Genomic DNA, 26663 nt, shown 5'->3' with positions numbered 1-26663 from the left:
TTCACTAGGTATATGTATGTGTGTTTCTTATAATCACTATCTTGATTATGGAAAGATTTGCATGAATGTATTCCTTTGTCAAACTTACCAACTTGTACACTCTTTAAATGTGTGCATTTTTTGTAAGTCAGGCATACTCCAAAAAATGCTGTGAAATAAAATTCAGTAATAGTAACAAAACAGGTCAGTTTAATGTCAATTGATATACTTGCATGTAAATATCTGGTTTATGTGTAATTTGGAAAACAATAGTATTTTCACAAACTTCTAAGCAAACAATGAGTAGAGCTCATTGAGAACTCATGGAGCAAAGAGTGGTTCCGCAGCTGTCACAAGCATACTGCAGGAAATAATTGTTTTCCCATACGATATTCACTTGTTAATACAAAATAATGAATTTACAAGATTACTTTGTGTTTGTATCAGATGACATATAAAGCTGCACTGGTGTCATTTCAAATCATTAAAGGAGATTTTCTGGCTGGAATATTGATTAAACTAGAAAGACACTGTAAGAAAAACAACCACCTGCAGATTTTAATTTGTAAGTCCTCACATCACACTCTGAAAATAAAACTTGTATTTTATGAAATATGAGGCTGTGTTGAAACAGACTAAATGGAAAGGAGGTTTATTTTGTTCCATCACAGAAAATAAGCCTCAGTAAAATTTAAGAGCAGCCTCCCACCAGCATAAAACAGAAACACAAAAAATAGTGCCAGAGATTTTGCTGCATGCAGTATTATAAGCACAAGAAATATCAAGAGGAAAAATGTGCCTTAATACCATCATATTCCCATAATTAAACATGTGCTTTCTTAAAAACTGGAAATAAGTAAGGAAAGGGATAATAAAGGTATGATGTCACTCTTTTCCTCATTTTGTTTCTAATCTTTACATTAAATGAGTGAACTGCAACATTTGAAAGCCTAAAATTATAATGGAGCTTATGTGCATTGAGCTTCTTCCGGTGATAGTAGCACTGACTATCATAAAAAGAGAGACATTTTTGATGTTTTTTTAATCACAGCATGAAAACTATCACATTATAATAATTTGGCCAATAAAATGTAGTATTAAGCAGCACATTCTTAATTGTAAGAAGTTAGCATAGGGTTATAGTTCCTTCAAAGGCTAACTGAAGATAAGCCATGGACTCATCAATCTACACAAGGACCAAATAGGAACTCTACCTTTGTATTTGAGTGGATACTGGGTAATCTGGTTTGATGATTCCATTTTAAGAATTCAAGCATATTTTCTGAATGTTCATTGTGTAGGAACATATTTATTTTAATTATTTCTTTATTTATGATGTCAGAGTTTTTTATCTGTATCTAGGAAATCCCAGGTCCTTGATTGAGCAAAGAACCAATAAGTGGAGAGTCAGTCATGATGGAGTAACTTTTACTAGGCTAACTCTCTTGCAAAAAAACATTAAATTAAATTAAAATTTGGACAAATACATTTTTTAATTACCTGAAGGTAATAAATAATGACCAAAAGCAGGCTGAATGTAGAGGAGAGTTGTCAAAAAAAGAACTGTATTCTAAAATCTTAGCACAGGCCCCATGCAGTGCCACTAAGACCCATGCAAAGGATTTATTTTGACATGCGCATACATACTTTGTTCCCAGTTTTCTGGCGGGGAAAGAGCTGAGGTTATGTAAATATACAAACTGCGAGGTCTACATAAGGTTCAGACCAGTTGTACGAAATTCACTAAAACTGTGTTCAGTGCGCGGGGAGGGCTAATTGAGTCACTCTACCCTCTGGTTCATCACTTAACTCCTGAAACCTAGCGTGGGGCTGTCTCAGTAGCAGGAGGAGCTTACGACGGCTATGATACTGCCGGCATCCACTAGAGGCGCTGTTCTCTGGTTACCTCAAGGCAGGGCATAGGGTAGAAAGAAAGTATAAAAGCCCTAACATCCGGGAATTCCACCAGAGGGCGCAAAGGAATGCTGATGTAGTTAGGTCCTCTGCAGCTGCCGTAGCTCCCCGACAGGGAACAGGAAGCAGATTTTCCTCTCCGAAAGTCAGTGTTCCGGTGTAAACGTAGAGGGTATCCCGCAGTAGAGTTTGACTGTAGCGGGTTCATAAGTTCTCAGGGAGTGCTTACTTTTGCTTCTGCTCCACCTTTTTCTTACAGCCTAAGCAATTTGTCCTGAGCCAGGTCTCACTAATTGCTACAGAAGCCTTGTCAGAACCATGGCCGAATACTCCTATGTGAAGTCCACCAAACTTGTGCTGAAGGGAACGAAGGCTAAGAGGTGAGACCCCGAAGCTCGGGCAGGAGGCTTCTCGGTTTTTCTGTCGCGTCCCCGCGGCGGGCGAGTCCCTTCGAAGTCCTAGAGTTCTGTCTTTTTAGCCCCTTGAGCTGTACAGAGGCTGCGACTCAGTTCGCGGCACTTGTGCAGAGCTGGGGGCAGACAAGTTGGCAGAGAGGCGACCAAGCTGTAGCGTCCCGGAAAAAAGACGGGAAAAGTGGAGACCTGTAGCCCAGGAGCGTCGTGTTAAGAGGGAGGCCTCGTTCCGACCTCTATATAATGGGTCTGCCCTAATCTGTTCCCGTATGTCATAACGATAACTGGCTTTTAGGAGAAATTAGTTTTCACCTTTGCCTCCCTTCCCCATAAAAATTCATAATTGTGTACAATCAGTGATTTGAAAAATTGTGCTCTGTGTGTAATATGAAATGAATTGCATTCTGCCACCATGTATAATAAAATAGAATAAATGATTTAATAAAGAAAAAAGATTCATGATTGTTTCCCACGTAATATGCAAGGGGAAACTGGGCTGAGTTACACAGTGATTAAGGATATGGGTTTTGATAGAGATGTGAGCTCAAACGGGGAATGCACCGATTTATGGAGTTTGTAATTAGTGGCAAATTGATTAAAATCTGAGTTTCCTTGTATTTGTTGATACTGGTAAAGAATTATGAGGATTAAATGATATAACACAGTGACCAAAGAAATAAATAGAGCCAAATGAAAGGAGGTTTTAATGATGATTTATGGTTATTAACTGTGTAGGGAAATTTGTATACCATAATTTGTATACCATAAAATTCACCTTTTTATAATATTGAAATTATAGAGCTAAGAAGTGACAGGATGAGGAAGGCCTTTTATACAGTTTTAAGACTTTTCTGTGCTTATATCTAGTGACATTTAACACCCAAAACAATATGCCTAAACTCATTTATCATACTTTTCTCCCATAGTAAGAAGAAAAAAAGCAAAGATAAGAAGAGAAAGAGAGAAGACGATAAAAAAACCCAACTTGATATTGTTGGTGGGTCATTTCAGTACTTTATTCTGAGAAAACTTAACATTTGTTAAGATTCCATTTTAAATAATTTCCTAGGTAGAAATTTATGACCTATTAATTTTTGTCTGAAAGTGCTCATATATACTTAGAGTTGAAGGTTTCTCATATTTGTGAGCCCAGTAGATGTCACTGATGATTTTTCTTCATCATCAGAACAATGTGCAGGAGAGAGGAAGTGTGACTCTGGATTTAGTAGGCACCTTTAAACTCCTTAGTAGGCAAAGCTTCTTATCCATCATTTTAAAGACCTACTGTAGATAAGTTTATTTAACCAAATTATTTTCTTTGAACATCTATGCAGTTTATTTGTAGAAATCAATAATTTGTCTCTCAAGGAAGTATAATCATAGTAAAATTAACTATTTTGTAAACAGTAAAATGAATGAAACTCCTAATTAAACAGAATAGAATATGTAGATATCCTGTAGATAGTACTAGGAATAAATGGACCCAAACACATTTAAGAGCCAATTCTCTGTTTAGTTGTTTTATCCTCTCCATACCTGTACTTAAGAAGAAATTTCTTTACTTTTACAATGTGGCAAGTTGTATTCTGGCTTTTCTTAATTTATGCCTGCTTTAAATCTATGTAAAAGTAGGAAATGGTATAGTTCTGGAAAATTGCACATTTTTTTGGAATCAGCAATTCTAAAACTAGGGTAAATATCTTGGGAATACTTGTAGGTGTGGAATTACTGTGTTGAAAGGTAAATATTTAACTATAAAAAGAAACCACCCCAACCAATGGTACAGAATAGAGGACACAGAAACCAATCCACAAAACTACAACTATCTTATATTTGATAAAGGGGCTAAAAGCATGCAATGGAGGAAGGATAGCATCTTCAACAAATGGTGCTGGGAAAACTGGAAATCCATATGCAACAAAATGAAACTGAATCCCTTTCTCTCGCCATGCACAAAAGTGAATTCAAAATGGATCAAGGAGCTTGATATCAAATCAGAGACGCGCCGTCTGATAGAAGAAAAAGTTGGCTACGATCTACAGTCGGTGGGGTCGGGCTCCAAATTCCTCAATAGGACACCCATAGCACAAAAGTTAATAACTAGAATCAACAAATGGGACTTACTCAAACTAAAAAGTTTTTTCTCAGCAAAAGATACAATAAGAGAGGTAAATAGAGAGCCTACATCCTGGGAACAAATCTTTACTCCTCACACTTCAGATAGAGCCCTAATATCCAGAGTATACAAAGAGCTCAAAAAATTAGACAATAAGAGAACAAACAACCCAATCAACAAATGGGCCAAGGACCTGAACAGACACTTCTCAGAGGAGGACATACAGTCAATCAACAAGTACATGAAAAAATGCTCACCATCTCTAGCAGTCAGAGAAATGCAAATCAAAACCACCCTAAGATACCATCTCACTCCAGTTAGATTGGCAGCCATTATGAAGTCAAACAACAACAAGTGCTGGCGAGGATGTGGGGAAAAGGGTACACTTGTACATTGCTGGTGGGACTGCAAATTGGTGCAGCCAATTTGGAAAGCAGTATGGAGATTTCTTGGAAAGCTGGGAATGGAGCCACCATTTGACCCAGCTATTCCCCTTCTCGGTCTATTCCCTAAAGACCTAAAAAGAGCATGCTACAGGGACACTGCTACATCGATGTTCATAGCAGCACAATTCACAATAGCTAGACTGTGGAACCAACCTAGATGCCCTTCAATGGATGAATGGATAAAAAAAATGTGGCATTTATACACAATGGAGTATTACTCTGCATTAAAAAATGACAAAATCATAGAATTTACAGGGAAATGGATGGCATTAGAGCAGATTATGCTAAGTGAAGCTAGCCAATCCCTAAAAAACAAATGTCAAATGTCTTCTTTGATATAAGGAGAGTAGCTAAGAACAGAGTAGGGTCGAAGAGCATGAGAAGAAGATTAACATTAAACAGGGATGAGAGGTGGGAGGGAAAGGGAGAGAGAAGGGAAAATGCATGGAAATGGAAGGAGACCCTCAGAGGTATACAAAAGTACATACAAGAGGAAGTGAGGGGAAGGGGAAAAATAATACAAGGGGGACAAACGAATGTCAGTAAAGGGGGCAGAGAGAGAAGAGGGGAGGGGAGGGGAGGGGAGGGGAGGGGAGGGGGGATAGTAGAGGATAGGAAAGACAGCAGAATACAGCAGACACTAGTATGGCAATATGTAAATCAATGGATGTGTAACTGATGTGATTCTGCAATCTGTATATGGGGTAAAAATGGGAGCTCATAACCCACTTGAATCAAATTGTGAAATATGATATATCAAGAACTATGTAATGTTTTGAACAGCCAACAATAAAAAATAAAAAATAAATAAAAAAAAAAAAGATTAAAAAAAAAAAAAAAATGGATCAAGGAGCTTGATATCAAATCAGAGACGCGCCATCTGATAGAAGAAAAAGTTGGCTACGATCTACAGTCGGTGGGGTCGGGCTCCAAATTCCTCAATAGGACACCCATAGCACAAAAGTTAATAACTAGAATCAACAAATGGGACTTACTCAAACTAAAAAGTTTTTTCTCAGCAAAAGAAACAATAAGAGAGGTAAATAGGGAGCCTACACCCTGGGAACAAATCTTTACTCCTCACACTTCAGATAGAGCCCTAATATCCAGAGTATACAAAGAACTCCAAAAATTAGACAATAAGAGAACAAACAACCCAATCAACAAATGGGCCAAGGACCTGAACAGACACTTCTCAGAGGAGGACATACAGTCAATCAACAAGTACATGAAAAAATGCTCAACATCTCTAGCTGTCAGAGAAATGCAAATCAAAACCACCCTAAGATACCATCTCACTCCAGTAAGATTGGCAGCCATTATGAAGTCAAACAACAACAAGTGCTGGCGAGGATGTGGGGAAAAGGGTACACTTGTACATTGCTGGTGGGACTGCAGATTGGTGCAGCCAATTTGGAAAGCAGTATGGAGATTTCTTGGAAAGCTGGGAATGGAGCCACCATTTGACCCAGCTATTCCCCTTCTTGGTCTATTCCCTAAAGACCTAAAAAGAGCATGCTACAGGGACACTGCTACATCGATGTTCATAGCAGCACAGTTCACAATAGCAAGACTGTGGAACCAACCTAGATGCCCTTCAATAGACGAATGGATAAAAAAAAATGTGGCATTTATACACAATGGAGTATTACTCTGCATTAAAAAATGACAAAATCATAGAATTTACAGGGAAATGGATGGCATTAGAGCAGATTATGCTAAGTGAAGCTAGCCAATCCCTAAAAAACAAATGCCAAATGTCTTCTTTCATATAAGGAGAGTAACTAAGATCAGAGTAGGGACGAAGAGCAGGAGAAGAAGATTAACATTTAACAGGGATGAGAGGTGGGAGGGAAAGGGAGAGAGAAGGGAAATTGCATGGTAATGGAAGGAGACCCTCAGGGTTATACAGTGGAGGGGGTAGAGAGAGAGGAGGGGAGGGGAGGGGAGAGGTGGGGAGGGGGGAGGGGGGAGGATGGGAAAGGCAGCGGAGCACAACAGACACTAGTATGGCAATATGTAAATCAATGGATGTGTAACTGATGTGATTCTGCAATCTGTGTATGGGGTGAAGGTGGGAGTTCATAACCCACTTGAATCAAAGTGTGGAATATGATATGTCAAGAAATTTGTAATGTTTTGAACAACCCACAATAAAAAATTAAAAAAAAAAAAAGAAACCACCCCAGATTTCCTGAATTGGTGCTACTTTATCCTCACACCAAGAATGAGTGAAAGTCCCAAAAGTCCCTGTTGTTCCACATCCTGGCCTGCAGTTGGTGGCGTTATAGGTCTTTTCTCCCAGTTGTCATGCACCTTTTCATTTTCTTCTTGGTGTTTTATTTTGTCTTTGTTTTTTGTTTTGTGGTGAGGAGGTACCAGAGGTTGAACTCAGGGGCACTGGCCACTGAGCCACATCCCCAACTCTGTTTTTTATTTTATTTAGAGACAGGGTCTCACTGAGTTGCTTAGCACCCCACCATTGATGAAGTCGCAATCCTCCTGTCTCAGCCTCCTGAGCCCCTGGGATTACAGGCATGCACCACCATGCCCAGCTGTCTTTGTTATTTTTTTGGTGAGAAGTTTTTAGTTTTTCTAAAGCTCAGTTTTGTTTTGTTTTGTTTTTCTTTTATGGTAACATCCTTACCTCTGTTCTAAGAAATATTTTGCTTACTCTAAGGTTATGAAAAATTCATCTACTTTTGCTTTTAGATATGTGATAGGCATTTTTAGTTTTTACATTAACTCTATTATCTGTTTCAAATTAATTTTTGACATGGTGTGAGACGGTGTCAAGCGTTCCCTTTCCCCACATGGATAATGTTTTTCTTCAGCCCCATTGTAAAATAGACTTTCCTCATGAAACTGCTTTGGTTTCTTTGTTTAAAATCAATTGAATCTCTATGTATTTGCTTTTTAAAAATTTTTTTTTAGTTGTAGATGAACACAATACCTTTATTTTGTTTTTTGTTTGTTTTGTTTTGTTTTGATTGATTTTTACGTGGTGCTGAGGATTGAACCCAGTGCCTAACACATGCTAGGCAAGTGCTCTACCATTGAGCTACAACTCCAGCCCCATATATATTTGTTTCTTAACTCTTGCTTCATTGACATATTTTTCTCTTCAATTGATGTCATTACTGTAACTTCATAAAATTGTGAGATCAACTAGTGAGTCCTGCAAGTTTTTACATCTTTTTTCAAGATTAAGTATCCCAAGTCACTTACACTTTCATATAAATTTTAGGATCAATTTATTACTTTCTACATTAAAATCCACTTGATTTTCTGGAAGAATTGTATTAAATTCATATCATTTGGGGAGCATCAACATCTTAGCCATATAGAAGCTAAATAATTTTAGTTTTCAGTGTTATAGTCATCTCATGTCTTTTCAAAAATTTTTATTAAGTATTTTATAATTCTTTATAAATTGAATTTTTAAATTTTCTTTGTTTGCTGTCATTTTACAATCAGTTTATCTATATATCAAGCCTTATAGCTGGAGACATAAAATTCCCTTATTAATTTTATTGATTTTGTTTGTTTACTATGTAGAGAACCAAGAAGTATGCACCCATATTTCCTATGACTATAGCTTTACTTCTTTTTTTAATATTTTTATTAATTGTTGATGAAATTTTTTATTTTATTTAATTGTATGTGGTGCTGAGAATCGAACCCAGTGCCTCACACATGCTAGGCAAGCACTCTACCACTAAGCCACAATCCCAGCCCTATAGCTTTTCTTCTTCCTTTCCAATCTTTGTTATATTTTATTTCTCTTTATTGCTTTTTTATTCTAGACAGGACTTCTGTAACGTTGAACGAAAGTGATAAGAATAATCATAATTGCTTTGTTCTCAGTCTTACTTAGAAAGCTTTTAGTAGTTGTCCCCCATATAATATGATTTAGCTGTAAGATTTTCTTAGACTTCTTTTATCAAAATTAGCATCATTTAGCATCCTGGGAGATGTTTTGGGGTTTTTTTTGCAATACTGGGGATTGAACCCATGGTCTCCTGCATGCTAGGCAAGCACTCTACCATTGAGCTACATCTCCAACCCTTTTTGTTTTTAATATTTGAGGTAGAGGTTCACAGTGTTATCAAGGCTGACATCAGACTTGCAATCCTCTTGCTTCAGCCTCCTGAGTAGCTGGGATTATAGGCATGACCTCTGTACTTGGCCAGTATCTTTGGATTGTTTTTTCGTTTTGTTTTGTTTTTCTGGAACCAGGAATTGAACCCAGGGTGCTTAACCACCGAGCCACATCCTCAGCCCTTATTTATATTTTGTTAGAGACAGGGTCTCACTAAATTGCTGAGTCTGAATTTGAACTCACTATCCTCCTGCCAGTGCCCCCCCATCCCCCATTACAGGAGTGCACCACCACGCCTGGCATATCCTGGGATTTTTAACATAAAGGTGTTCGATTCTGTCAGATGCTCTTTTCTGCATGTGTTGACATGTTGTGCATGTTTTCTTCATTTTTCTGCCAGTGAATTACTTTGATTTCATTTTCAACTTGTGACCTCTCTTCACATTCCTGAGTTAAACCCCATATGGTTGTGATGTATAGCCTTTGTATTTTGTATTTTGCTACATTTGATTTCTAATATTTTTAAAATTATTTTTGTATTTGTGTTGAGAGAGATTAGACTTTTATTTCCTTTTTCTTGGAGTATATTTGGTTTGGTATAGTGTATAAGATTTCTTATTCAGACGTTTGATAGAATTCACTTGTGATATTATCTACACCAAAGAGGGTTTTTTAATTTTAGTCCTTATGAAAACATACCACTTAATTTCTGCCATGTAGAGATATAGTAGATATCTTATTACTGATTTCTAATTTGTTCATAGTATGATCTAAGAATATACATCCTTTGTGAATTTGCATGTATACTTGAAAAAATATATTCTGCATATGTCAGTTACATATTTTCTAAATGTCAGATCATTTGGGGGATGGAGTAGATTTTCAAATCTTCTGTATCTTTCCTGATTTTTAACTAATTCTACAAATGGCTGAGTAACTCTCCAAATCTCAGTGTGTCTACTTCTCTTAGTTTTTCTTGGAAGTATTTTAAATTTCTATTTAAGATGTATATATATTTCGGATTGTTAAATCGTCCTTTTAAAATCAACCATTTATCTTAATTTTAATAAAAATGTTTATTTTTATTTCTGATAATGTTCCTTACCTTTAAGTCTAGTTAAATCATTCATAATTTTTTGCTTCTGTAAGGCTTGGTAGTTATTTGTTTGTTGGTTGGTTGTTTTTTTGGTTTTCCTCTTAATTGTTAGGGCTATTTGGTTGTGCCTGCCTAGATTGTAGCATTTACTTTAGGCATTGGTCCTTATGGGGCTTCAAGTAAATGCCCAAGTATACTCATGTGTTGAAGCCATCCTCGTGTCTCCCAATTTCCTGTTCTCTCCAATATCTCCATTCAGTTCTCAGGAACTATGGTCTCTCTTCTAGGCCTTGTGAATCCTACCCAGTACATGCCTTAGCCAAGCCCTTGACCTAAGATCTATGGAGAAACCTTATATACACTTTTTAAGGGTCCCCACTTTTAGGCAGTTCCCTCTTCTACAGTATCTTGCTATGTAAATTCCAGACTCTAAGTCTCAGCTCAGTGGGATTTCTGGGTTCTTCTGGAGCTTCAGCTACCTGCCCTATGTTTGCAAAACTGCCATTAGGCAGAAAACCAAAATGATAGTGAGGTTCACCTCATGTGTTTTCCTTTTCTTCAAGACAGCAGTCCCACTCACCTTTGTTCCAATATTAGAAAAACAGTTTTCTCATATATTCTGTCTACCTTCTTTCACATGATTTTTTTTTTCAAGCTTGATCTATAGGTAGGTATATACCTATTTTTGAAGGGGAAAAGAAAGGAAACTTAAAATGTTTTAAAATTGTTCTGTTGGTTCCATGTAAGGCCCTGAAGGAAGATCTAAACCAGAATGGATTGGCATATTCTGCCTTTTACATGGAAAATATCAAGTCTGGACAGTAATATAGAAGAGCATGTCTGTAAGGAAACAGTTTCAGTGAGATCTGCCAGGGTTGGAAGTAACCAGATTTCTTAATAGCATAGTTTGTCAAACTCTTAAATAACTTGTTTTTCTTGGGAACTAAAGTCAGAGGTTGTGGCTCAGTGGTAGAGTGCATACCTACCATGTGTGAGGCATATTCTCAGCACTGCATATAAATAAGTAAATAAAAATAAAAGTCCATTGACAACTAAAAAATATTTTAAAAAAGAAAGTGAGATAAACTGTTGCACAACCTCTCATCTATCTCACCTCTTTAGAAGGATTGGTAATTGTGTGGCCGTAAGCACAAAGCTGTGAGCACCACTGGGAGGTCAGTTAACCACAGAGTGAAGCCTCTCAAAGTATAGACCCATCCTTTAGTGTCTCTAGTAGCCTTAATAACAGAAGGAGTGGGAACTATGACAGTATATTATCAACTGCAGTCACTTTTATACTAAGACATCCATCCATTTGATATTTAGAAAGCATATATTCAGCCCCTTCTATGTGCCAGATATTCTTAAACAACATATATTTGGTCCTTACCATCACAAACATTATTACAAATATTGTTTTCTAAACAATTACATAAAAAGTTATACGTCAAGCTTTGTTATGTGATGTGAGAATCCACTGTAGCAACATCTAACAGTCTATGTAAGGTTTAAAAGCAAATAGCTTTAAGCATGTCTCTACATTTTGTTTGGACAAGTAGTAAGTAAAGTGTTAGAATGGATTCTGAGATTCAACTTCAATGTAGCACATAAACATAGCTTTAAGCTATAACTGACTTAGAGATGGGCAGCTTCAGTGACAACTGTTCTTAGTATCTTTAGAGACTGCATTTTTGCAGCCTGAATCCCTGGGGCAATACCAGCACGTATTGTGCTACATTACTTTAGTCATTAAACCTGTAAGCATACTTCCATCTTTGAATGTAGGCCATTGGAAATCTCAGGAGAAAAAAACAGGTTTCTGCTCAAGACATCTCTTTTATCAGTTCAAAATTATATAAGGAATATATTTTATCATTTTTCTACTTTGGCAGAGTTGAAAATTTTGAAGAGCTTGTCTGCCAAAAATTTCTTCTCTGCAAGTTACCATTGAGATGCTATATTAAAATTATTTCACTTAATAAGTATTGGCTGGAAGTGTAGTTCAGTGCTTGCCTAGCATGTCTGTGAGGACTTGGGTTCAATCCCCAGCACCACCAAAAAAAAAGAAAAAAATTAATCTGGCCTAGAGTATACTAAATACAAAAAATTAATCTGGCCTAGAGAATACTAAATAATAATGTTACATTTTTAAGAAGGATATGCTGATCATAAGACCATATATAAGGATTCTAATTGAAGCAAGACCCTGTTTCAAAAAGAAAGAAACAAAAAATGCTAGAGTTGTAGCTAAGTGTAGAATGCTTACCTAGCACATGGGAGCCCTTGGGTTTAATTTCCAATATCATACACAGAGAAAAACAGTAGTCTTTGATGGGCAAAAGATATTTTTATTGAAGTCGATTTGTCACATTTTTTCTTCTGTTTCCTATGCTTTTGATATCACATGCAAAAAGTCAGTACAAAATCAATATCATGGAGCTGGGTTTGTAGCTTAGTGGTAGAGCATTTGCCTAGCACATGTGAGGCTCTGGGTTCAATTCTCAGCACCACACATTTTACACATACCCACACATTTTTTCCCCTTGGGGAATTTTATATAAATCAAAGATATTATAATATGACACCCATACTACATAAATATACATTTATTTATCATGGAAGGTTTCTATTTCATCATCAAATCTAAAGCTTAATTTTGCTGGATATAAGATTCTTGGTTGGCATCCATTTTCTTTCAGAGCTTGGTATATGTTGTTGCAGGACCTTCTAGCTTTCAGGCTCTTGGTTGAAAAATCTACAGAGATCCTAATTGGTTTCCCCCATATGTAATCTGATTCCTTTCTCTTGTGGCTTTTAAAATTCTCTCCTTATTCTGTATACTAGGCATTTTCATTATAATGTGCCTTGGTGTGGATCTGTTGTGGTTTTATACATTTCGCATCCTATAAGCCACTGTATTTGATTTTCCAATTCATTATTCATGTTTGGAAAATTATCTGATATTATTTCATTCAATAGATTGTTCATTCCTTTGATTTGTAATTCTGTACCTTCCTCTATCGAAATAATTCTTAAATTTGGTCTTTTTATGTTATCCCATAATTCTTGAATGTTCTAATCATGGTTTCTTCCATCTTCACTGTGTGGTCAACATTCTTTTCAACATTATATATTTTATCTTCATTATCTGGGGTTCTATATTCCAAGTAATCTAATCTGTTGGTGATGCTTTCTATTGAGATTTTAATTTGGTTTATTGTTTCCTTCATTTCAAGGATTTCTGTTTGGTTTTATTTCAGAACCTGTATCTCCTTATGGAGTAATCTTTTGCTTCCTGTATTTGCTTATGTAGCTCTCCATTGAAATGGTCTTTTGCTATCTGAATTTGCTCTCCTGTATCATCCTTTAATTCACAGAACATTTTAATCATGTACATCCTGAACTCCTTCTCTGTCTTGTTTTCTGCTATGCTGGCCGTGAATTCTAATAATGTAGTATCTTGGTTTGTTTGGGGACACTTTCTCCACTTGTGTTTTCATGTTGTTCGTGTGTCTTCCCTTCTAGCACTGTAGACCCACGGTGTTACAGTTTTTACCCTATAGGCTTATAGTGTCCCTGTAGGCTTCCAGTACCTCTCCTTTAAGGTGGAGAACAATATTAACAGATTCCAGTACAAACATTATACAGTCTTAATCCAAAAAGCTGCTAGTAAGATGTTTACAGTTTTGTCACAATATACAGAAATTATTATCTATAATATAAACAGTAGGTTTGCTAAAGGGTCTACAGTTTCTGATGGTTGCCAAAGAGAGAACCAGGGGTGGGGTGTAGGATGAGATGTTAAAGGAGGTAGGAGGTGATGATAGAGAGTTATTAGATCTTAGGAAGCTTGAAAGAGGAATCTAAAGAAGTTGGCTAGTAGCGGCAGAAAAGAAAGTAATTTGGGGGAGACAAGTAAGTGTGAAGACAGTTGAGTACAAAAAACAAATTAAAAATTAAGAAAATTTTAAAATGTAAAAATAGGAGATAATATGCAACACAACTGTAATATACTATTCAGACATCCCAGAACTCATAGCCAATACATGAAAAGTACATGGTTTCACAAATGTTGGGGATGTGAGGGCAGGAGAAGAGAGAGAAAAGAAGAAAAAAAGAAAAAAAAATGTCCAAGGAAATTTTTATAAGGATTGTTTTTGTTGGAATTCAGTATGTTTCCCACTTCTCATCCAGTAGCTGGGGTTTTCTGTTGTTTGCTGGTATCTCCACCCTCAGGATGGGAAAAGTTATTAGGGTGAGAGGGTTGGTCTTGCGGGCAGAGCTCCTGTCCTGATAGAAGACTGCACCCCCAGGCCTCTTCTTTGAGGCCTGTTGGTGTGATGTGGGCGCTTGGTCTTATCTCCTTATAGCACCTATAGACCTCACAATTCCTGGTCTTTAATTTAGTCTCTAAACTGTATCTCACTCACCCTCTCCCTTTCTATATCCCAACGAACCTTTCTCTTTGAGGTCTTGTTGGCTGCACTATGGAGGCTGCGCACCTGCCACAGAGAGCTGTTTTGTATTGGGCAGTTCAGGGCCAGGCTTTGCAAGCTACAGACTAGCCACCTAGTCGCACGCACTGTGCTGGGTTAGTGGCTGTGGGAGATGGGCGTAGTTGGGGACTATAAATACCTTGATATTGCTTCTAGGACCCAACAGTTGTCCCAAGCTGGGATTTGCCCCAACTAAGGATGGCGACAAAGGTATCCTCAGAAGGAGGTAGCTGCTTTCAGAGATGGGATGTCAGATCGGGTTGGACCGGGTGGTGGCATTAGGCGCCATGTTCAGAGATGCAGCTCTGTAGTGTGCATGTAGTGTTATGGCTGGTGGCTCTCTCCAGACCCTGTCCTGTGTCCCTAGGTGCCAGCTACCATGTGTAGGGGACATGGCAGAGGTTGCAGTGTCCCAAGATGGAGGAAACCAGGAGAGGCCCACGTTGGTAGATGGGGGTCCACATGGGAGTGGCGGCCGGAGGTCCTGCGTGTAGGCAGTGGCCCGGTATCCTGAGTGGGAGCAGCGGCCAGGATTCCTGGGCAGGTGGGCAGCTGGTGGTCTCACGTGGGGGCTGATGCCAGTGGTCCTGCGGGGGCAAGCGCTAGGGAGTCCTGCACTGATGCTGAGGTCTGGAGACCTGCACAGGAGCAGCTGAGCTGTTGGGGGTCCTCTAATAACTCGCAGAGAAACAGTATTCCCACTACTAGAATCCCAAGCCTCTCTCTAGCCTTACATCTTGTATCCTGCCCATAAATGTACATTTTTTAATAAGGTCAGTCAGTCAAGTTCCCCTCTTTCCCCCTCTCTGCTTTGTACTTCTTTTTATACATATCACTGTGCCATTATCAGACCTTGTAAAATTAATAAGAATTCCTTAATACTGTCTAATGTACAGTTAATGATTGGTTTATTTCTACTCTAGCTAAAGAACAATTCAAGGAAAGATTTGAGATCATGTTTGTTCTATTAAAACATAAACTTTTGGGCTGGGGTTGTGGCTTGGTGGTAGAGCACTCACCTAGCACTGATGAGGCACTGGGTTCATCCTCAGCACCACATAAAGATAAATAAATAAAGGTATTATGTCCATCTACAATTAAAAAATATTTTTTAAAAATATATAAACTTTTGTAATGATTGCTTATATAATTGGACTCTAACTTTAACACTTTATTGGTGAACATTAGTGTTCATAGATATAGATTCCACTAATTTTGTTTCTAATCTAAAATCAAAAGTCTACAGTGACCCCCCACTTCCTTGTCCCACAGTTTCTTTTTCTGTGGTTTTAATTACCTATAATCAACCAAGGTCTAAAATTATTAAAGAGAAAATTCCAGAAATAGGTAATGAGTTTTAAAATGCATTTTATCTGGTATAACATGATCAGATCTCCCACCTTCCTGGCTAATATATGAATCTCCCTTAGTAGCCCACTTGGATATCAGATGTAATTGTCATGCTATCACAATGCTTGTGTTTACACAGCCCTTATTTTACTTAATAATGACCCCAAAGCACAAGAGTAATGATGCCAAAAGGTTGAAAATGCCAAAAAGAAGCTATAAAGTTCTTCCTTTAAGTGAAAAGGAGAGGGGGAAAAAGAATGATATTTCGAGATAGAGGAACCATATTCATATAACTTTCCTACAGCATATTGTTATAATTGTTCTTTTGTTGTTGTTGTTTTAATCTCATAATGTACCTAGATTATAAATTAGGCTTCAGCATAGGTATACATGCATAGGAAAAAACAGATATATATAGGATTTGGTACTAGCCCCAGGTTCAGGCATCAGCTGAGACTCTTGAAATGTATGCCCTGCAAAAAAGGGCACTACCATATGAGCTGGAAAGTACCTCTTTTTGTAGGGCTAATAAACAGTTCATAATAGACACTGCCACTGGAAAACAGGCATGGATGGATGGATGGATGGTTGGAGGGGTTCTGGAATGAGACTGTTTTTTCTAAACCATTTTTTACCTTCACATATATTCCTGTTTAAAGATTATGTTTAGCCAGGCATGGTGGCACACTCCTGTAACCCCAGCATCTCAGGAGACTGAGGCAGGAGGATCGCAAGTTCAAAGCTAGCCTCAGCAACCTAGACCCTAAGCAACTTAGCAAGGCCCTGTCTCAAAATTTTAAAAAAGGGCTGGGAATGTGGCTCAGTAGTTAAGCACCCTTGGGTTTACTCACTAGTACAAAAAAAAAAAAAAAAGATTTGATTTGAAACCTAAGATTAAAGAAAACCTACTCTTGACAGTGGTGATAGTCACATGAATCTGCCTACATACACACAAACAAAGGCTTATAAACTGGTGAAATCTGAATGAAGTTTATAGATTATGTCATTATCAATTTCCTAGCTTTGACTTGTACAGTAGTTATGAAAGACATTAATTACCATTAGGGGAAAGTGAGTAAAGAATAAATAAGATCACTGCATTATTTCTTATAACTGCAAAACAAAAACTTTAAAGAAAAATAAGTTATAACAAGAACAAAAATGTGTGTCAAACCTAAAAATGAGTTTCAGTATGGATTTTACTTTTTAGGAATCTGGTGGACAGTATCCAGCTTTGGTGAAATTTCAGGAACCATTGCCATTGAAATGGATAAAGGAACCTATATTCATGCTCTTGACAATGGTCTTTTTACACTGGGAGCACCACATAAAGAAGGTTTGTAGCTCATGAAAATTTTCAAAGGGAAAGGCCTTTAATATGTAGGTTTTTATGACATTCATACACTTGGGCCAAATTTTAACTAGTCCCCAGCATATTCTAAAAGAATAGAGTCATTGCATTGTATTCTTCCACATTTCCCATCCTTAGTATTTACCCATTATTGGCAATTTCCTCTTTCTAGAATAAGCATTTGAAAACATTGCAAATAATGCTAGAGTTTCTGTGGAAATCAAAAGCAACATAAATAATTGAAATACTAACTGGGAGGAAAAAAGAAAACCTGGTTAAGTCAAAATTTAAATTTGTTTTCTTCAGACTTTTGCCAGAAGTAGCCTGGGTATAGTTGGCAACTGGAAATTTTCTCATTCTCTTTAGCCTATTGGGGAAACATTAATGAGGTGTGAAGTATAAAAAGGAGTAGTATCATTTGGTCAGAATGGTCATTCCTTAAACAAATAAATATTTTAAATATTAAGTGCTTACTTATGTATTGTATTTTAAGACACAAAGAGAAAATATCTTGGAATTGATTAAATAAATCTCATGCCAACATATCTTAGGTAGCATGTAAAATTAGCTATGTAGTGATAAGATAACAAGATCATAATACTGTGAACACTATATTATCACAATTGTGCCCAAATATCTTTCCTTAGATTTAATTTTCAGAGGAGAAAAATGTTTTAAAGCAAAAGAGTATCTTTATGTGTGTGTATGTGTATATATATAACAATATTAAATATTTTCAATCCTTTTCTCCTATAGTTGATGAGGGTCCCAGTCCTCCAGAGCAGTTTACTGCTGTCAAATTGTCTGATTCCAGGTAAGTTTGAGTTGACCTACAATTAAGCAACTTTTTATTTTTTTCAATATCATTCATTAAAAATTCCACTACTTAGCTAACTTAAGCCTACAGAGTAATTTCTATTTAAGAAACCAAACATTTTTTTTGAAAAGTGGATTTTGTGACATTCAGAAATGTTATTTATATACCCAGTATATGTTTAAGTTTTTAGTTAGATTTGTAATAACCGTTATTTAAGAGGAAAATTAAACCTTCAGGTACAGATTGGTTGTCCTGAATTCAAAATGCCCAAGTGTTTTGGATTTCTGATTTGGGGGATTTTGAATTTTATATTTATATATAAAGTTGTATACACATACACACATAATGAGATATATATCTTGGGCATAGGAATCACATGTAAACAAAAAATTCATTTATATTTCATATACACCTTATATACATAGACTAAAGATAATTTCATACAATACTTTTAGGATTTTTACATTTTGCTACATGAGGTCAACTGTAAACTTTTCCACATGTGGTAACGTGTATAATTGAGAAGTTTGGAGCACTTCACATTTTCAGAGTAGGGATGTTCAACCTGTATAAAGTATATATTATAATTCTTACAATATATAATACTTGGCTGGAAAAACATGATTTTATAAAAAATTAATGCTGCCAGAGACCAAATAAAATAGGTTGGAAAGATTATGTGAAGAAAATAAACAGCATAAAACCTGGTTCATTGATGCTGTGGCATATAAATTTATTACTCAGAAGTCAAGAAACAGGAGGATAAAAGAAAGGAGTATTTTGAAACCAGCAGAGAATGTTACTTAATCCTAAAGAACCCAAAGAATGTTTTATTTACTGTTTTTATAATTCTTTCATGAGCTGATCTTTTTTATTCTCACAGTGAGAAAGAAGTGCAGAATGGGTATTAGATACCAAAATTGAATTTTAATATTCTAGTTAATTGGTTACATCAATATGATAATGATTTGCATTATATTGTCATAAACCTATAAATGACTACATTGTCAATTCTGGCATCACAGGAGACTAGTAAGGTAAAATAATTGGAAATCATAACTGTGGGAAAAAATTATTAAGATGATTATTTTTATACTTTCTTTAAAAGTGTAATAAGTTAGTGAAAGACTTTAAGAATCAAACTGGTAGAAAAAATGCAAACTTTGTCATAACAGAAAATATTATAAACAGACAAATAATCAACAACCTTAATAAGCATTCAGTTCCTACTCTTTATACATATGTATGAGTTTCTTAATGGTAATGACCTAATAGAAAAATGGCCAACAGGGGCTGGGGTTGTGGCTCAGCGGTAGAGCACTCCTAGCATGTGCAAGGCCCTGGGTTCAATCCTCAGCACCATATAAAAATAAATAAAATACAGGTATTGTGTTCAACTACAACTAAAAAATAAATATTAAAAAAAAAAAAAGAAAAATGGCCAACAATAAGCCCCCAACAGAAGAATGGACATGCACATAACTAGATAATTTAAAAACTAAAAATGAAAATGAAAAAAAATGTATACATCATTCTTACCAATAATTGTAATGCAAATTAAATAGGGTGCTATTTTTTTGCGTATCATATTTTTATGTATTTTTTTAGAGAAAGGATGTTTAAAAAAAGATTCATGATTAGGGCTGGGTTTGTGGCTCAGTGGTAGAGTGCTTGCCTAGCATACATGAGGCACTGGGTTCAGTCCTCAGCAACACATAAAAATAAAATAAAGGTATTGTCTCCACTTATAAAAAATGTATTAAAAAATCCATGATTAAAAACAAGTTGTAACTTGAGAATACAAGTTGATAGATACATCCTTTTCTACAAAGTAACTTCACAGAACATGGCAACTTTAAAGTTGATACTTTTTAAATATTTATTTATTTTTTGTTATAGTTAGACACAATACCTTTGTTTAATTTATTTTCATGTGGTGCTGAGGACCAAACCCAGGGCCTCACATGTGCTAGGCGAGCACTCCTCTGCTGAGCCACAACCCCAGTCCTTAAAGTTGATACCTTTTGATTCAGTAACAACCTTTTCTAGAAATCTCTCCTAAGGATAAATCAGTAATTTCATAATCAAAAACTATATTAGTAGGACTTCATATAATAGCAGAAAAATAAATTTTAACACCCCTATAATAGAACATTAAATGTACTGAAAGTAACATATTTATAGAACAGTGCATTTAGAAAATGTTTGTTATGTAATATATAATGTAAGATGTTATATAATGCGTATATTCAGAAGCAAAATGTAATATTGTGTATATAAAATTACAATGTCCAATATGATAGCAACAAGCCACATATAGCTTTTGAACACTGAAATTATGTCTAGTCTGAATGTATATATATTTCAATATATAAACATACACAGGTACATATTCACATGCTGTTTTTATGTTCTATATTTATTGTTTGTTCTTACTTTTTAACATTTATCCATTTAATTAATTCAAAGAATTGCACTGAAATCTGGATATGGAAAATACCTTGGTATAAATTCAGATGGGCTTGTTGTTGGTCGTTCAGATGCAATTGGACCAAGAGAACAATGGGAACCAGTCTTTCAAGATGTAAGTGCCATGGTTATTTATAAAAGCTCCCTATCATTAAGACAAAGTCTTAAATAGTCAGTAAAAGCATGTTTTCTAAAAATAAATAAAAATAACAGGTGTAATATATAATAAATAATATAATTACATTAAATTGTAAAAGATCAATATGAACTTGTAATCTTCAAAAGAACTCAAACACAATAGTGCAACAAAAAGAACAGAAGTACCTTTGCCTACTATAGTTTAAGTATACCCATGGAGCCTAGATATAAGTCTCTCTTATTTAACCAGGACTTTAAATAATGGCCAATCTTGAGTCTCCAAATAGGGAAACAGGATAATTCAGGAGTATCTTCTTAACAGAAATCATGTATTTTTTCCAAAAATTACAGAATGTGGTAAGTGGACAGTGGAGCAAGCAAAGGCTAGATTTTGACAACTTTTGCATAAAATAATAATGATACTGGTTTATTGAAGTAAATTTAGTGCTTTTAGAACTGTTACTTCATAATGAAATTCAAAAAGAAAAGCAAACTGTACAAAAAGATAGTTTAATACAAAAGAGATGAAGAGCTGGGGGTGTCAGCCCTTCATTAATTAATAAAATTAATTTTTATTAATTTTAGTAAGTAGGCAATTATAATATATGGATGTTTAAAGTCTATTGATACAGAATACATAATTCTGCTTTTCTGCTTAAGCAGTAAAAACTGAACAAAAATATACAGGGGCTAAACAAATTGCAAAGAGTTGCAGCAAGAATAACAAGGACCAGTGGGCATCAAGTAGATCAAGGGAAGGAGAAATTCAGTAGCTGGATACTACCAGCTATATACAATAACAAATTCAAGATAGAACCCAATTGTGGTTTTCAAGATCATAAATTAGCACAACATTCCCTCAAAAAGTAATAGACTCATTTCTCTACATGTTTAAAATAAAATCTTGAGTTAGTGACTTTGAAACTCTTAACCCCAATCCAGTGAGAAATATACTGCTTTTAAAATCAAGGAGAAAAAAAAATAATTTAGTCTAAAGATTCTCTTGCCAGCATTCTCATAGCTCTTAATATTTTTTGTGTGCCATTTTGCTTTATTTAGGGGAAGATGGCTTTATTGGCCTCAAATAGTTGCTTTATTAGATGTAATGAAGCAGGAGATATAGAAGCAAAAAGTAAAACAGCAGGAGAAGAAGAAATGATAAAGGTAATCATAACTTTTAACTTTTTCCTACAGACTAATACGTGTCACATATGTGATATGATTACAGCTCTATATAACATTGACTTATCACTTCAAAGACATCATGGCTTTTTATAATATGTTCCAGATAGATTTTATTTTTAATTATAAATCCCATAATTGCTGACTTATTTGCACAATGTGATAGAGAAATTACTGCACTTTTCAGGCTTGTTTTTATTTTTATTTTTTATAGTTGTATATGGACCGCATGCCTTTATTTTCTTTGTTTATTTTTATGTGGTGCTGAGGATTGAACCCAGTGCCTCCCACATGCAAAGCAAGTGCTCTGCTACTGAGCTACAGCCCCAGCCCTCAGGCTTGGTTTTAAATAACAGTATATAAAGTCATAAATTTCTATACACCGTGTTCCACTCTATCTACCCTGTCCCTATTACTCCCTATTTTTTAATAGCCCCTAAAGTTTTTTTTTATAAATATATGAATATGTTTGTAAGTTTATGCCTTAAATTTTCCCCGTAATATTGTATCTTAGAGATTTTTCCTATTAGTATATGTGTAGAAAGTTCTCTCTCCTGCCCTTTCTTTTCATCCCCTCTCCCTCTTTCTCTTTCTTTGTTTTGATAGCTACATAGTGATCCATTTTAGAGATGTACTTTAACTTACTTAATTATTCTCTTGTAGAGGGAAATTTGAGATGTTTCCAGGCTTTTATTCTTAAAAACAGTGCCGTAGCACTTAATATGATGAATGAGTATAATTTTGTATATGTGCAAGTGTATCTGAAGATTAATTCCCATAGAGGTGGTGCAAAATTATATTTGCACCAACATGTAGAAGAAGGTTACTAGGTTGTTTTATTAATACTTGACCATCTGTGAAGCTAATCACTGCATAGTTATAGCAGAACTTCTAGGGCTTTATCCTTCAAAATTTTGTTCTTTATATGAATGAGTATGTTGTCTTTACATGAAGAGAAGTATTAAACACACAAAGCATTTTTAAAATTTCCTATCAGTCACTAAGCTGGAAATAAAAGTTCCTTATGTGAGGCAAATTCCCTAATCATACTTTCTTTTATTTGATTGTGAAAGTTAAACACTCATTTTCATGTCAAGTGAAATTCTAAATAAAAATGCCCAGTAACTGAATCAGGTGGTTAACTCAAAGGAGATGAAGCCGTTTAGTAAAGCCTTAATTTTTTCAAAAATCCACTTTATCTTAATGACAAACACATATGAAGATATGTCTAAAGAATAACTACCATTTTCTTCTTAGATTACTTTTCTTTTTCTTGGTGTCTATCTCAGTATTGAGTATTCTGGATCTCCCCTCATTTTTATCTGTTGGGAATCACAGTTTGCAGGTTGTCTGAACAAAATTTGGTGTTTTTAACACATTAGGGAGGGCCAGAGTGGAAGGTTCTAAAAATGGGGGGAGCCATTTCTAAAATGACCTTAATCTTTACAAATAAAACATAAAAAATGATTGTCATATTCTCTACTACCAGCGTAATCCATATGTATCTATCAAATATCTATACATGTTTTGTGTTAGATTCTTTGTACATTCGCTTTCATTTGACAGATGTTCTTAATTTCATAGCAGTCAATTTAGTCTTTTAGTATTCTTTTCTCCTTGAAAAACAGTGCTAATCTTTTTAGACAAGAATAATACCATTAACTCTTACTGCATCATTTGAAGTTGGCTGATGGAAAAATAGTACACCCCCTAAAAGATAGTATGGGAACTAGAAATTTTGCTGCCTTTTGAGTGCCAGAAATCTCATTTAAAACTTAAGTATTTTATCTTATACTTTGAAAAGTCAAATGTTAGTTCTAGAGAAAAATATGATGGTAATTTTGGTAATTTTTTATATAAATCACATATAAAACCAAAACACATCCCTGGAGCCTTTTTCTCAGTCTAATACCTAAGTTAATTATGTTGTTTTGCATACAAAATCACCTAGAAAGCTGGGAATGTAGCTCAGTGGTAGAGCCTTGCCTAGCATGCTGGAGGCCCTGATTTCAATTTTCTAGCACTGTTATTAACAAAAAAAAAAAGGAAATCACCCAGAATGTCCTTGTGCCTTGTGTAGTAAGTCGGGTAAGCAATGGTGAAGATGAATGTAAAACCTATTGGGCTCTTATCTCTCCAATATCCAGATTAGGTCCTGTGCCGAAAGGGAAACCAAGAAAAAAGATGACATCCCAGAAGAAGACAAAGGAAATGTAAAACAATGTGAAATCAATTATGTGTATGTATTGTTCTCTTTTAGATTCACAGATCTGATAGTGAAGCACTTCTCAAGGAACTTTTAAAGTAAAAACACTGAAGGACAAGAAGAGGCAGCATAATGAGTACTGTAAAGCAAAGCACTCAGCTGAAAGCTTTTCTCTCAGCTTCAGTTTTTCTAATTGTCCTCAAGGCTAAAGTCACTTGGCCTCGTCATTTCTCTTGGTTCCTTAAGAATTGCTGTGATGTCACCCAGAAGCTGTTCATGTTCAGAACCCAGGGGACTCCAGCCCACATTTCCTGGAAGAAGGGACTTTTCAGAATTACCCAAATGACGTCCTTCTTGGTGGTGGTCATAGAGGTCATCTTTGTAGTTTAAAAGCTCTTAAATTATTATATATGCTTAGATTCTTTCAATGAGAAAAACTTGAATGATATTAGCAACTTCATCAGTAAACATGTATAATCAAAATTTGAGATACTTCTCAATGATGACATTTTCTTTACAGAAAAAAATTTCAGAGCTTCCAAGACCACAAGCTTAAAATAAGTAAAGAAGACAGCAAAATACTTAAAAGGGCTCGAAAAGATGGATTTTTGCATGAGACGCTTCTGGACAGGTAAATATATGTTTATGTATTTCCAATTGTTTTCAGTATCCAGAAGAAGTGGCATGTATAAATCCATTGTACTTTTTAAACTACCATAATTTTCAAATTTTTGTATTTATCTCTAATTTATGTATATGGTAATATTACCTAGAGAGGACATCATAAATCTGATTAAAGATAACCAGAGTCTTGTAAGCTTTATTGTAAGAAATTCAGGGTTGATTGAAACTATTGCATAAATTTACTTACCAGAATTAGAAGGTTGTTTGAATAATATCAAAACTCTAGATTCTATTAGAATAGTACAAGTTCCTAAAAATGAGATAAAAATAGATGAATTTTTAAAATGACTCAAGTATAAAAATTAAATAATAAGTGAAATTGGATCCATTTCATTAGATTTAGAAATGTGCAGGGTATTTATCATAGCATAGTAATAACAACTGTTCATTAATATTTCTAATTAAATAAATAGTGTTCTAAGTTTACAACCTAGAAAAATAGGTAGAGAGGTTTAGTTGTGAGCTTGCAGCTATAAATCAAATATGTGCCAAATAGAAGAGTTAGTAGTTTCCTATCGCTCATTCAAGTTCTATGTTGCAAAATTACTCATCCTTTCTTTACATTGTCTGATAAAGGTAGTATATAATCATATATTTCTTGGTAACTATTTGGTGGAATTCTTACCTGAAATCAGTAAATGTCATAAGAATTTTTTCCAATGAGCAAATTAATATGTATATAGTTCTGAGAAATCAAAGAAGGTATAAAATATATTCAAGATGTGGACTCTAAAATAAAATAAGCTGTTTGTCCTGTACTTTATCTCTTATAAAAAATATACCAGAGCACCCATTAGGAATTTAGGAAGGCTTAAATTCAAGTAATTAAAATTGATGTTATAACTTGAAAAAGCCATTAGGCAATATTTCTTAAATATTAGTAAACAAATTGCATAAAACTACATTTTATTTTCTAAAAAAAGAATGCTAAAAAGTAAAATTTTTATATAATTGTAGTAATATAATCAAAACAAACACAGATACTAAGTTTGAGTTTTATATTTAGTAGTAGTGTGACTGTATAAAGTATGTTTTACATTAATTAATTTTTATTTGTCTTAAACAGGAGAGCCAAATTGAAAGCTGATAGATACTGCAAATGACCAGGATTTTTATTTCTTTCTCCTTTTGTTTTTTCTGAATAAAATATTCAGTGGCAGTGCTTTTACAGAGTTCTTGGGTTATTGTGAAATTATTAGTATCTACTTTCATCAAGATTAATTAAGATTCTTGATAGATTTACTTTTCAGTTAACTATACACACTTAAAAGTACTACAGACATTTCTTTACTGGAATTCTTGTTATAAAGCATGAAGTACTACTCTTAAGAAACTAATGTTTCCTGTGTGGCTTGTGAAATCCATCATATTGCTTTACAGTCTCTCTTCACTTGATTCTATCAATGCTTAATCAGAACCTTTAGAAGGAGCTTAGAAATTCACACTGCAGTCAATCAATAAGGCTTTGATTCTCCCTCTTGTTTTTTATTTGTTTGCAGGCTCTGGATCAAACCCAGAGCCTTTTGCATGATAAGCAAGCATTCTAAAAACTGAGTTTAATTAGGACAGGGGGTTAGCCTCAGTGTTTATACGTATGTAATGCTTTTATCTTCACTTCCAGGATGGGAGCTGCCTAAGACATTCAGCTTTGCTGAGGGTAATCTTTCCGAGTTGAACACAGTACTCTAGATGTTGATTGCAAATCCACACTGTGTACTAGATGCCTGGATTTCACCACAGGAAATTCTGATTTAGAACTGACATTGGCTATGCATTTCTGTTTTTTAAAGTCCGTATTGAATCCAGTTCACAAGTAGGATTCAGACCTGCCCGATCTATTTGATCCTGTCTAGTGCTAACCTTATATTCCATCTGTCACTAAATCTAAAGTTGTATATGGCCCC

General features: G+C 35.2%; 1 protein-coding gene across 1 annotated transcript; it reads left to right on the top strand.

Annotated features, from left to right (window-relative positions):
- The first annotated feature begins 1962 nt into the window (after positions 1 to 1962).
- Positions 1963 to 25927, top strand: Frg1 (FSHD region gene 1). The gene is made up of 10 exons (XM_071610437.1): positions 1963 to 2038; positions 2153 to 2273; positions 3233 to 3303; positions 17123 to 17248; positions 18020 to 18077; positions 20550 to 20664; positions 21747 to 21851; positions 24017 to 24108; positions 24596 to 24706; positions 25826 to 25927. Exons 2-10 carry the CDS (start codon positions 2212 to 2214, stop codon positions 25860 to 25862), a joined length of 777 nt encoding a protein of 258 aa, XP_071466538.1. The 5' UTR covers positions 1963 to 2038; positions 2153 to 2211; the 3' UTR covers positions 25863 to 25927.
- Positions 25928 to 26663: the final 736 nt, after the last annotated feature.

The sequence above is a fragment of the Marmota flaviventris genome, chromosome 3, assembly GCF_047511675.1.
Source record: "Marmota flaviventris isolate mMarFla1 chromosome 3, mMarFla1.hap1, whole genome shotgun sequence".
Classification (NCBI taxonomy): Eukaryota; Metazoa; Chordata; class Mammalia; order Rodentia; family Sciuridae; genus Marmota; species Marmota flaviventris.
This window is presented reverse-complemented; position numbering and strand designations above follow the sequence as displayed.

What these genes read in the sequence shown, in the direction of transcription:
- Frg1 (XM_071610437.1), top strand. Translation starts at nt 2,212, where the DNA reads ATGGCCGAATACTCCTATGTGAAGTCCACCAAACTTGTGCTGAAGGGA. An exon ending in AAGGGAACGAAGGCTAAGAG is followed by an intron (nt 2,274 to 3,232) that starts GTGAGACCCCGA and finishes TTTCTCCCATAG; the next exon opens with TAAGAAGAAAAAAAGCAAAG. An exon ending in GGGAGCACCACATAAAGAAG is followed by an intron (nt 17,249 to 18,019) that starts GTTTGTAGCTCA and finishes TTTCTCCTATAG; the next exon opens with TTGATGAGGGTCCCAGTCCT.